General features: G+C 39.8%; 3 protein-coding genes across 7 annotated transcripts in view; 2 read left to right on the forward strand and 1 right to left on the reverse strand.

The window, feature by feature from the left end:
- The window catches only part of pald1a (phosphatase domain containing paladin 1a), a 39,596-nt gene extending 34,699 nt beyond the window's left edge, over window positions 1-4,897 (reverse strand). Inside the window, exon 1 of one of the 4 annotated variants that reach the window (XM_026315449.1) lies at window positions 4,764-4,897. The gene's annotated coding sequence lies outside the window, so the exon portion shown is untranslated. Of the gene's footprint in view, window positions 1-1,700; window positions 2,120-2,630; window positions 2,653-2,688; window positions 2,709-4,763 lie in introns of those variants that run through there. The other 3 variants (XM_026315451.1, XM_026315450.2, XM_026315448.2) reach the window with 3 other exon arrangements.
- An 837-nt stretch (window positions 4,898-5,734) lies between these two features.
- ndr2 (nodal-related 2) lies at window positions 5,735-8,197 on the forward strand. The gene is made up of 3 exons (XM_026315946.1): window positions 5,735-5,993; window positions 7,164-7,948; window positions 8,045-8,197. The coding sequence occupies exons 1-3, from the start codon at window positions 5,735-5,737 to the stop codon at window positions 8,195-8,197; spliced, it is 1,197 nt and encodes a 398-aa protein (XP_026171731.1).
- A 1,475-nt stretch (window positions 8,198-9,672) lies between these two features.
- Window positions 9,673-11,645, forward strand: lrrc20 (leucine rich repeat containing 20). Of its 2 annotated transcripts, none has more exons than XM_026315661.2 (5): window positions 9,673-9,940; window positions 10,249-10,331; window positions 10,541-10,690; window positions 10,852-11,019; window positions 11,132-11,645. In XM_026315661.2, exons 2-5 carry the CDS (start codon window positions 10,262-10,264, stop codon window positions 11,266-11,268), a joined length of 525 nt encoding a protein of 174 aa, XP_026171446.1. In that variant the 5' UTR covers window positions 9,673-9,940; window positions 10,249-10,261; the 3' UTR covers window positions 11,269-11,645. The 2 variants fall into 2 exon arrangements, with proteins under 2 accessions (XP_026171446.1, XP_026171444.1); XM_026315659.2 differs by having other exon boundaries at window positions 9,673-9,838.
- The last annotated feature ends 1,330 nt before the right edge of the window (window positions 11,646-12,975 follow it).

Raw genomic sequence — 12,975 nt, forward strand, 5'->3', positions numbered from 1 at the left:
TCAAGATGGAGAAGGGAGCTGAGGGTGTGGCAGCACAAGCCACAAAAAGTCCTAAATTAATGCAACTTGCTTTGTCTGCAACTTTATGCTTCCTGGTTAAGAATGCTCAGCATTTCTGGACTCCAAGGAGGCCACTTGTTCAGTCTGACAATGTTTGGCCTGAAAGCCTACTGGCTGCACAAAACCATATAAAAACCTAAGACTGAATACAATAGAAGCCGATGCTGTATGATGGCCAGGTCGTCATTCCTAAAGCAGCACCACATTTATTGGTAAACTCTGTCAAAACCTAATTTAAAGTATGACAAATAAAGCTTTGTAATCCAGTCCTACACGTCTTACTTATAACAATGACACAACGTCTCACTCATCACAGGATATTAGACTACCAAACTCTTCAATACAACCCAGTCACACACCCCAGGCAGAGGAAGTGTATGCACACCTTGACAGGAAATGCTAAATTGTACTCTCTGAAACTTCCTCTTTGTAGCTGTACACATATTTTACCGATGAGGTTAGGGGTTACATGCAGACATGATTCCACAGGACATTGCTAGTTCCTGAACTAAATATTAATGCTGCGTGGATATGAGCTCAGTACTTCCTCTGCAGAAAATCTATTTTGCTTTCCTTTAACTGTTCCTAAGTCCTCATTGTGAGTTTGTTTCAACTTCCAGCTCCAATGTTTATTTCTGTCTAAAATAAATTGTCCAACAATCTGTTCAGAAAGAGACTGTGGTAAAAAGGAAGCCATGCAATGCATTGTTCAAGGATGCAATTTCCCAATCTGATCAAATTCCCTAAAATAGATTTTGCAACAAAGATAGTCCAGATTAAGAGTCAAAATACACAAAGTGGCTGAAAAACAACTAACTGAATTAGACTTCTTTTCTTGTGAAAGCAGCAAATCTGTTTGGACTCTATGAATGAGCCACACATAATAAATATGTAGTGACTATGACAAATGAGCTGAATTGCCTTCTAAATTTTGCTGGTAAAAAGGGAATGCAAATCTATTTTTTAAACCCTCTCTGTAATTTATTTCATTTCAAGATGGTAATTTTATCTCCCTATGATTTCAAGGCTGCAGTAATGTGGCTTTCGTTTTTTCTAAACCCCAGCGTCTGACCACCATAATCCTCCGGCACTGCCAGGTCGTCTGACAGCATTTTAATCTGCCACAGCCTCCCCTGTCAACAGGAAGCTTTTACACTGATTTGTTAACATGTTTCATCTTGCTTACCACTCAGACTGAATTAATGTGTTATGCCAAACAAAACCTGACTTACTACCTGCATTTTCTAAGTTGACGAGATCCCAGAATCCATTCAAACAGAAGCAGGTCCTCTGGTAAAGCAATAACAGCTAATGAACACTTCAGAGAGCACTGGTATCACATGCCATGAAGAAGAGTGTAGATCAAAATGACTGGAATTATAAAATGTGTTAACTTGCAAAAGTAGCATTAACATTCTATGGCAGGTTGAAAGAAATAAATGTTATAGTTCAAAAACACTGAATGGTTGAGTCATTTCAGTCTGCAGTCTGAGATACAATCACGCCGAGCATCTGAAGTGATATTTAGACAACAATGTATGCCATTTCCTTCTGTATCCTTCAGAGACATACTGATGACACGAGCCTGCAGCAGGAGTAAAGTATCATATCACAGAGAATGTAAAGTATGACAGCTATACCTGACATGCAGTTTTTCAGCACACTGTCCAAGATGTGCTCAGAAAATAGTGGATCTAAAATAGTCAAAATGAGAACTCTCCAGCAGGCAGCGGAGCGGCACCGGTCTCAGTCGGACATCCTCGCTGGCATCTCTTTCTAGTCAGTGAGCAATCTGTCACTGTCCTGTGATCATACTATGGCAGGCAGCAGTCTTGCATCATTGACGCGTCCTTATAAAGCGAGTCAGTGAATGTGTCCTTCAGTGAGGACAGATCCCAGACAGGCACTCAGCAGGAGAAACCCGAGGGGGGGTGGCACAGCACTCCATCTGAGGTTTAGATGGGCGGGTGGATGCTCCCTTGTTGGTTTTACGTTACTTTTTTATGCGTTCTGCTGTGCATGAGGTGTAAGGTTGCTTGCGCATGCAGGGATTTTTGTGTGTGCAACTGTGTGTGTGTGTGTGTGTGTGTGTGTGTGTGTGTGTGGGGATGTGTAAAGAGGATGTGGGGGCGGACCCACAGAGGCTTACTCATCATACAGTTCACTATCCAATCAGTAATGGAGCCTCCCACACATGGCAGATCTTTCAACAACTGTTTCTAACACATAAATTAAACCTTTCCTTATTAAACTTATCACAGCTGGTAAACCCTCACTGACACGATGTAATGCAGACCTGCCAGGAGGCTGACAATCACAGTAACAACTGCACACAGATGACATCCCGTAAGCCTAATTCACTACAACGCTCTAATTACTCCATTCATTAGTGGTTAACACAAGCCATGTTGAAGGCAAACAGGCTTACAGCTGGGCAAATACTTAGTCACCTTAGTCACTTATTCACGATCTCTTGTAGCCGTAACCCTGAGGTCACATAAACTCAGCATGCACTCAGTGTCCTATTTCAGACTACAAGAAAGAAGCTACAGCATCAAATGATACAATACCTGTAGAGGCACAAACTTCAGCAGCCCCCAGCCCATCAGTTTTGCTAAACATGCTCACATTTGACAACTGCAACTCCTGCCTGTGAGAGGATTTTGTCTGTTGCAATCAACAGTTTGTCACAAGGCCCAAATTAAGCATTTTTGCAAAAGTAGTGAGTGGTTTTTGAGATATGGATGTAAAAATCTACTGTTGCCACACCTGTTCCTTCCTTCCTGCAGCAGCGCAGACCAAGACTCTGATGTTTTTGCAACACTATAAATGTGAAACAAAACCCGCCCAATGCCCCGCAAACCTCAGAACATGAATGAATCAGTCTGGGGAGTGAGCAGTCATAAACATAACTGTTTGCTGCACTTGATTGTGTAAGAACCAATTTAAAAAAGGGAGAATTTAAGAGAAATAAAGCTGCAAAATGACACATTGACTAGTACAAATCCTTAATTTCCATCAGTTTTAAAACAGGAAACATGTCTAAGTAGGAGGATGAAGGGAATATGGTTTGTGACAGATTCAAAGAAACATCCTTTCTGCTAAAAGGGAAAAAATAGCATATGGCTAATATCACCTTGTCCAAATTCTTTCTCTGGTCTGGTGTCTTTCTAACCCTCCAAAAAGCCAATTTGTTAAAAGCCTTGTGACAGGAAAAGAAAAGCAGGAGACAGTACAGAAAAATATTTCACCTTAACTTTAGTTAAGCGTGTTTGGATCAGTAGTACATGATGTCGTAAAAGAAACTCTTTATGAGTCTCAATTATTTTCACATTTTCTCACCGTATGGTAACTGCAATGTTTTTTCTTCTTTCGACAATGTAATCAGGTTAAACAACTTGGGGAAAATAAAAATTTCAGTGAATTAAAAATACCCTCCAGACCAGTGACCAAATATGACACCTTGTGGTAAAAATTCTCAATTGCAGTCAGGTGTGTACACAAGATTACTAGTCTCATGGGACACAGACGTTCACTATTACATAACTCATTCATCTCGAAACAGGTAACTTGGTATAGTCACTTTAAAGGCTGAATTTGGATTCAAGCCTTTTATGGAAAACTATGAACTGAAATTATTTCTCATATTTGCTGAAGCATCACTGAGCTTTAAGAGGTTAAAACTGCCCAAAGCAACCTAAAATGGACCCTTTTCTTGAGTTGATCAAATCTTAGCCAATACCAATAAATAGTTTTAAAAAGCAAGTGTTTTGACAACATTACACAACTTTTCTAGTTAAACCTGGGAGGAGTTTCTGCTCTCTCTTATCAAAATAACCCCAAAACAAACAGCTCAATCATTTCTGATCCAGGAGTCCATTCATCGAGGAGTTTCGTGCTCTGGCTGTTGATTAATTGTGATATTCACGGTTTAATTTGTGCTCTCAGTTGTCAGGAGCCAGTTTCTGTTTTCCCCCAGGATGTAAGATAAAGTGATATGAAGAGAGGAGACTTGATCCCAGCTGGGGGAGCTAAATCAAACAAAAGCCAGGACGACAATACATCAAAGAGCATCATGTGCTTTGTCTTACTGCACTAAAGTCATTTCATACTTTACACTGCACCCAATAGAAGAATGAAGAGTCTTTATGTAGTGAATGATGTTCATGATTATAGGCATAATCTTCCCTCACACATTTATAAATAATGACCCCAAACGCACCAAATGGCCAAAACATGCCTGGATTGCATTTAAAACAAAGCATCTCAGAAATAATAATCCACAGATTTCCACAGGGCTAGATAATGTAATAAATAATAAACATCATCCAGCACTTTAGCAAGTGTCACAGCAAGTGTCAAAAAGGTTGTGTACATGTGTTTTTAAAGAAAATAAACGCAGAAATGTGTGTTTACTAACTATGAGCACCAACTGCAGGCCGGGTTTACATCGTTGGCCAGATGCAGCGGCACAATACAGTGCAGGCATGGGGAGGGGGGTGCCAAGCACATGTATATGCCCCATCAACCACACAAAATATACTTCACATCTTGTCAAACTGCTTTGCCGCAAATATTTGTAATGCATAATTGATAAAGGTGTTCGAGATCTGTCCGACTCTTAGCATCTAAATCAGCGTGAATGTGAACTTCCAGCCTGCCAGGCTCCTCCGACAAGAGCCGTAAACTTTAAAGCTACTCACCATTTCAGCACACGGCAGCTGAAAAAGCGTCTGGCTCTGAAGAAATCATGCTTTCAGAACCTGCTTTGTCCGGTGTGGAGGATGTAGCCGACGTGCACCTCTTTCTCTTCGTCCCACTAGAAAAAACACCCATTGATTTTTTTTTTCTTCTTTTTTTTTGGTCCTTTCTCGGGTAATTTACGAGGAAAAGGATTTCGCTATGTGAACGCAGACGCACCGCGCATGCGCAGTCTGCGGCCATCCTCGGACTCTGCAACAAATACTAAGATCATGCAAACATCCATCGTTTGTCCCTTAAAGCACGGAATATTTGTTTTATACGATCAATCTAATATGAATTTTATAAGTGAACATCAAGAAGTTAAACATGACAATAAAGACATAAAGTTGCATTTCTTCTATTGCTGGTTAATTTCAAAATAAAGTTCTTATTGACCTGTATTCCATGTTTTATCTTAATGTCTTTGTGTGGTGCACATTAACCTATATACTGTACTAGTTATACAACAGATCTTTACAATAGTGTCACAAATCTTAGACTATTCATAATCCTGATAACACTGATTCTTCTGTTGTTTCGATCTGTGTTTTTAGGTTCATATGTGTCTAATAAGCACAGCAGCCCAGTCCATTTCACACAGTATTAAGTACACTACATGACACTATGGGAAAACCTAACAATTAGTGCAAGACAAATAGCTGAAACAATTAGTCCGCGAATGGAGAATCAGGATGCAGATGCCCAGAGAACATTGGCGCAAACAAAAAGTTGCGCTCCTTGTAAACACGCACACAGGCGCCCCATTACCAAGTCAATGGATGATGAGCTGTCAGGTAACACATCTTGAGGACGCATGTCAATTTCCTTTAATGTTCTCAGCTACTTGTTAAACACGAAAGGGGGTGGGTGAGGGTATATAAGACACCCCTAATCTCCCAGTAGAGGAATTTGTCATTAACCGGTCTTAAACATGCGCTCATTGGGAGCTCTGGGTGCTGCGCTGTACGGATCTCTGCTGGTGCTGCTGGTTCAGGGGATTCATAAATCCAGAGACGGAGTTTATATGAGGCCGCTGCACCGTTTTCCCCAGATGGACCGATCGTATCACCTGCCAACCTACATGGTGCATCTCTACAGGAATTTCAAGACCAACTTTTCCAGGCCGATGGATACTATGGAGCAGGACGCAGCAAAGCAAGCAGATACCGTGAAGAGTGTTATGGCTAAAAGTAAGATTTGGTTGATAGTTTTTACAACGTTTACATGAACTAAAAGATAGAAACTCTCATTTTAGCGTTAAGGGTTTGCAGCTTCCCTCTTGAATATTAATTTTTTTTGGCTCAAGTGTTGTCCTGTCAAAGCTGTGTGCCAGACGACCTCAGAGGGGTTCAATCCACATCCCACTCAGAAGTGAATTACCATGGAGGGATCAGCGTGTGAAAAGACCGCTTTTCTATCTAATTCTCAAAGCAAACCTCTTTTTTCTTAAATAGCTGATGTTGATTAGACATCTCGCCAGACATCCCCCTATACAAATCTCTTGTTGAGTCAAATCAACAACTTCCCTTAGTTCTTTTTCACACTTTGCTTGATTAGATTAGAGCTCAGGATTTAATGGTGGCACAAGCAGCCAACAGAAAACAGCCTTCCCTGCTGCTGAAGCCAATTTCACATCGCTGCTAGGTGTTAGAGTTTTTACCTACTTGTTTGACTGAGGAAATGCAGAAGCCACAACACGCACGGATGTGTTAAATGATTGGTTTCGGGTTCGGTGCTTGGCTTGAGTGGATTAAGGAGCGAGGATGGTTTGCACTTTTGATCAACAGTCTAATCTAAACGGGCGAATGCACTGGGTAATGCAAAAGTTAAATGTTTAAGATGCTTTAATCCTGTAGATTGATTTGAACCACACCTGTTCATTGAATCACAATGACCACCCCCCATTACAGATGTGAGCGCAGCACATGTTGAACACTGACTGTTGACTTTCAATCATGGTGTAGAAGCTATACCTTTATGACAATACTCATATATATATTGTGAGTTTATTTTACCACCAGTGCAGCTCAGTTGTAAAATGTAACACTTGATATACAGACATTTAAAAGGCACAAATTCTATTTCCTAGAGGAAGTGGTAAATCATGGAGATGAACACAAATGATCTCAATTTCAATGAAGTGTTTAACAGTTAAACTTTATTTTGGTATTTTCCTAACATAACACGTTGGTTCTTTGGCTTTTTTTTTTTTTGTACAACTGGTAGATTCTGCTCCTCCTGGAAAGCTCACATGCACATTCATTTATGTGCTGTATGATATCCTTAGAGACTGTTCAATCATGCAGAGCTACCTGATACAGTGTGCATCCCAATATTTCTAACCTTTCTCTTTCCATTAGGTTTGACATACAGACAGAGGCACTGGGTTGCGACCTTTGACCTCCACACCTTGCTGGTTGACAAACAGATCCAGGCGGCAGAGCTGAGAGTCAAACTTCCTGGGACTCAGAGTGCTTCCAACATCACTGTGGAGGTTTATCACCAGCATGACCAGGCGTGCCATGTGCACAAGAGCTGCCAAGAGCAGCAGCTGGTGGGGCTGCTCACCGATTCGTCACTGGTCACTTCATCACAGAGCTGGAAAGTGTTCAACGTGACGAGTCCTCTCTTGGACTGGCTCAGACAGAAACCAGCAGCAAAAGTTCGACAGAAAAGAGCATCCAGAAGAAGGAAAGTGGTGAAGACAAAGAGAGGCCTATCATTTTCTGATCAGTCTGTCTACGTGGCGAACTCTAGAATAGAGCAGGATGTGAGTGACCGGGCCTTGCTGGTTGTCTTTTCACACACTGGCTTTGATGAAAACTCAAAGGCCAAAGCAAGCTTACTTCATACAGCTGAACAATCCAAGTTCTTGTCCCCTGCTGAAATCAAAAAGCCCCACTGGCCAAAGAGGGGCAGGAGCAAACGGGGCCAGAAAGAACAAACAGCAAGAAGCCTGCAGGTGTCCAAAAGAGAGAGTGAAAAATCTCTGTGCCGCAGAGTTGACCTGCATGTAGACTTTAATCAGATAGGCTGGGGATCCTGGATCATCTTCCCTAAGAGATATAATGCATACCGCTGTGAAGGCTCCTGCCCTGGGCCTCTGGGAGAAGCCCTCAATCCAACAAATCATGCTTACATGCAGGTGAGTGTTGCAGCTGACTTTTCTATCTGATGAGACTAGAAGTAACTATACATAGATTAAAACTAAAGCTACAGTTTTATTTCTTTTCTTTACCAGAGTTTACTGAAATATTACCAACCCGACAAAGTGGCACCACCCTGCTGTGCCCCAACCAAAATGAGCCCATTAAGCATGCTGTACTATGAGAATGGAGAGATGCTCCTTCGACATCATGAAGACATGATTGTGGATGAATGTGGCTGCCAGTGACGGCTGCAACCACCCTGTGTGAATGACCAGTGTTGCTGAACAGCAGAAAAATGAAAAACAAAACACTTAGCCAGAAGGAACAAAGCTCTTCGATATTTGTCACTGTGCAGTGTGCATAGATGGGACTTTACTTTGTGATGTGATCTCTGGTTTGTAAGGAGAACATGGTTATTTTAAGATGTGCGGAAATAAAAACTCAACAATCCATTAGCATCCACACAACCAGATGAGTCATGATCTTATCAGTTTAATCAATATAAACATGAAATTGAAATGTAGTTTAATATTCCAGCACTGTTTTGTTTTACACTACAATTTGTGTAAATGTAAATTAATGTATATTTATTGTAAATATTAAAAACATGTATTTATGTACATTTTGTATGTGGATTATTTTCTCATATTTTATTACTTACACTGTACTTTTTGGCATATAAGTAAATGTATGTAATATTTACCTGTTTAGCTGCAAGAATACTATCCAAGCTTGTTTTCAGCACATAATCATTTCATTTCCACTTTCTATTATTTTATATAGTTGTTGTTTGGCTTGCACAACACAACATACAATATGTGCCCCTGCTTGGCTCACTGGCATATTTACCTCTAACTACAGTGTGTGTAGAAACAAAAGAACTGACACACCAAAAGAGATGGACTTTTCTAGTTTCAAACTGAATCCCCCAGTGAGTCACAGCCAAATTCCACTGATGGTTGCTACTTCAAAATAAAGCACTGTACTATATGTGGGAAACATCCAGCAAATACTCTAAAGTATTAGCTCTGACAGTGCTAAACTAAATTCTATTCTCCTAAAGCCAGAATGCTCATTGTATTCAAATCCTGTGAAAATACACTAACCAGGAATTTGCCAGCAGTCAAACTGGGACTAGTTGGCCAAGATACAGAGGTAAGACTGCATTTAACTTCCTAATGTCAGCCTCAAATATTGAAAGAATATTGAATGTCAGCCTTAAATATTGAGCTCTTGTATATATTGAAAATAAGTCTCTAATTATACTTGAAAATAATCTATTAACTGCTGCAACAGTTAGTGATCAACAGAATATTAACCATTTTGATAACTGATTTATGATTAAAGCAGTTTTTCGGTCATCTGGTAGTTCCAGCTTCTCTAAAGTGACATTTCTTTGCTTCCTCGGGTCCCAACATGAGAGTAAATATCAGTCTCGCTTTTTTTGGATATTCACTAGGTCAAATCCAGTCACCTGAGGACATCACCTTCGGCTTTGTGATGACCATTTATAAAAAACTATTCATAAAGAAAAATAATCAGCAGATCAGTTACAGTGTTTAAAGCTGATTAATTGATTAATGAATTTAAAAGTAATCAGAAATTATTCTGACAATCACACTGTTTTTCAAGCAGAGATCATATTAATTAATGTCGCTCCGCTATTGATCTGATTTTGTTTGAGCGACGTTACCTGCGACTTGACAGCGCAGGACTGACACTCGTGAGCTCCACTTATTCATATTCGCCTGGTTGCTAGCAGGCTAAAGCTAATCCATGCTAAGTTAAGTCGACAAGAAACACCGAGTTTCCACCCGGTTGGTGTAGTCCCTATTGGAGCTGCTGCTGATGTCTCTCACTTTACTCATGAGCAGCTCAACACTCAGGTGAACTGCCCTCACCCCGGGATAAAAACACACACGGACAGTAGTTGTGTTGCAGTAGCTAATGTTAGCTAACACTGGCTGTAACAGTAGCTTCTAGTTTGGGTAAGTGGCTTCATGGCCTAGTTTTCATTAAACACTAATGAAATAACGTCCATTTATGTCATTTTCCATGCAAAAGTACCATTAATATTATCTGGTAATTCTTTATTAAAGTATGTACATTTACAGAAAACATTAACTCTGATTCAATCAGGGAATTTGACTTTTTGCCTCCCCCCTTGTCAGCAGCAGTGTGTTAACTGCATGCAGCTGAATACATTTGTAATAACACATTGTTGTTATTGCTTAGTGCTGTTTATTCATTAAAACTACGTCTAAGTGTAATGTTACATGACCTCCATTTGGAACAGTTACAGCAGAGAAATGGCTCAGGCTGTTGCAAATGTGGCCCGGAGGATTAATGCGACTGTAGAAGATGGAAAAGATAGTCTGGGTAAGACTTCACACATCTTTCTCCATCTCTTACAGGCTCTTCCACTACAGTTTCTGAGCATGTGATTATTACTGATTCAGTACTGTGAGATTTCACCAGCAGATGGTGACAGAGGCTTGTTTACTGAACCTTATGTTGCAACAATCTTCAATGTTTCCCTGCATGTTTATGCTTTACAATCTTAATGGTGGTGTTGTTCTTTTCTGCAGACCTGTCAGACTGCAAGCTCATCTCGTTCCCAGACGGTGTGTTCAAGGCCCTTAGAAGTGTCTCAGAGAACATCTGCGTCATCACGTTGGCTGATAATGAGATGAAGGCCATTTCCAGCAAGTTCTTTTCAACCTTCACTCAGCTGAGAGGTAGTAGATAATACAGCACAGTTATTTTTTGGCTCAGTTTGACAGAAAAGATTGTGTTGTTCACTGTGGATGTCATGTACTGCTCACCTCACAAATGTTGACACAATGTCTTCATGCAGAAGAACTGATAAGCGATCCCTCATTTTACTTGTGTCTTGCAGAACTGGACCTGCAAGGTAATGTTCTCACCAAACTGCCTGACACTGTGGGAGAAATGCAGCATCTGACCAGAATCAATCTGGCTAATAACAAGTTCTCAGTCTTCCCAGAGAAGCTGACTGAAATAGCCACACTGGAGTGGATTAACCTGGAAGGAAATAGCATTGCTGGTAATAAGAATATTTTGGGTGTATTCTGCATATTTGGAACGAGGAGTTGTAATTTCTTACATAGCATAGAGTTGACCTTGAATTTAATCATTTATTCTATATTTTACTACAGAGGTTCCACTGGAGAAGTTGTCTGCCATGCCAGCACTGAAGTGGCTAAACGTGAAGTCAAACCCTTTGAACTCAAACACCCAATCTGCTCTGCAATCACCCCACAAATTTGACATTTTGTCTACAACAGAGTCCTAAACGGTGTCGGAAACAATATTTCACACCAATAAACTGCATGCTGTGTGCCTTGATCTCCTTCAGCTGGATACTTTCGTGTGCCTGGGAAATGAGAAAACATTATACTTGAAGATTAAAAAAGATGGTGTGAAGATGGTGTCCTCTTTGTTTGAGTTTTTCATTTCTGCTGGCGACCACACTCCGAGGCCTCTACTTTGTTCTCTGTATGAACTACAAAGAGCTGAAGTTGATGTTTGCATGTGATGCACCATTGGACATGAAATCAGTCCATCTTTGTATGCCATTTGACCTGTCTCAATTGAGAGATACATTGAGAATGATTTATTTATTGCTTTCAATAGTATAATAAAAATGTTGTTAAAGATTATATGCTGGAACCTATGCAGTCTTTTGTCATCATTTTTCACTGGGAATCAGGTTTCGACAGACTATAATTGCAGCTTGGGTTACTTTGCAATGATTTAATTAGCCTGACAACTACTTTCTCAATTAAGCAATCACTATTTAATATATCAAACATCAGAAAATGTAAAATACTCATAACAATTTCTCAAAGTTCAAGATTATGTCTTCTAAAGGTCATTTTTATAAGACCAACACCCCAGGATATTATTTTTACAGTGATTAAGCAAGTTGCCAATTAATATTCTGGTAATCAACTAATCAGATAATTAGTTCAGCTTTAGTGTACAGGGTTCTGTGTTAGGTTCACACTCATGACAGACATCAAACTCCACTGGAGAAAGCAGCAAAATGTTCTGAAAATATCCAGTCACTTCGCCAGAGACATTTGATTTAGGTTTTTGTCTGATTTAGTAATGGAAAGAGGAAACAAAGTATAAATGTTAATCAAGCTGTTAAATCCTCTGTCTGCAGACAGGAGACAGTATGGAAAAAGCAGCGATTCAAAGTATTCAGCTGAGGCTTTTCGAGAATTCTTTAAATAGCAACACTATAAAGCCTATATCACCTTAGCTGATGTTTTGGTTCACTGTAATGAGCTTTTGTGGCATATCAGGACAAGACATGCAATTCACTAATGACCAGATTTATTTCTATCCATTTTCAGTGTGAAAAGGTTTATGAAAATACATGTTATATGTGAGGGTGGGCTGCCAGCCTCTCAACAACACCTACAAGTCAGCCAAAGGACAATGTCTTCTGGCCAAGAGAAGTATTTAGGAAAGAGACAGGATTATAGTGCCATGTGACTCCCCTGCTACCCAGGCTGTGATTCTGCCTTGCCACTTTGCTTTAATGATTTATGTATCTGAGGATAACTTTTTATTTTCATATTGTTATTGTACAGTTACTGACACTTTCCCCATGGTGGCATATATTCAAATTATATTTACACTGACTGGTAAACTAGATTGTGTGCAATTTCTCTAAATAATCAGCTCCTTGTTAATAAGTTGTATATGACATAAACACGAGATTTACAGACTACATTCATTTAAGTCTTTGATATTTGTAATGCATCAACTTGTATCCTATATCTGTAATATTCCAAAAGCTTTGCAAAATGTCAAATAAACCTGCTTGGATTTTAGCCACACTAGATTATAAATTAAAGGTATATCAATCAGTGCAGTTAATAACGTACTTTGATGTAATCCATATGAAAAAAAAAGACAAGTCAAATATTTTTAAACATAATGTTTCTCAAAGTAGCCCCACATGAAGTGTAAATAGTGAAATTGAAGA

The sequence above is a fragment of the Mastacembelus armatus genome, chromosome 19 (assembly GCF_900324485.2).
Source record: "Mastacembelus armatus chromosome 19, fMasArm1.2, whole genome shotgun sequence".
NCBI classification, from domain to species: Eukaryota; Metazoa; Chordata; class Actinopteri; order Synbranchiformes; family Mastacembelidae; genus Mastacembelus; species Mastacembelus armatus.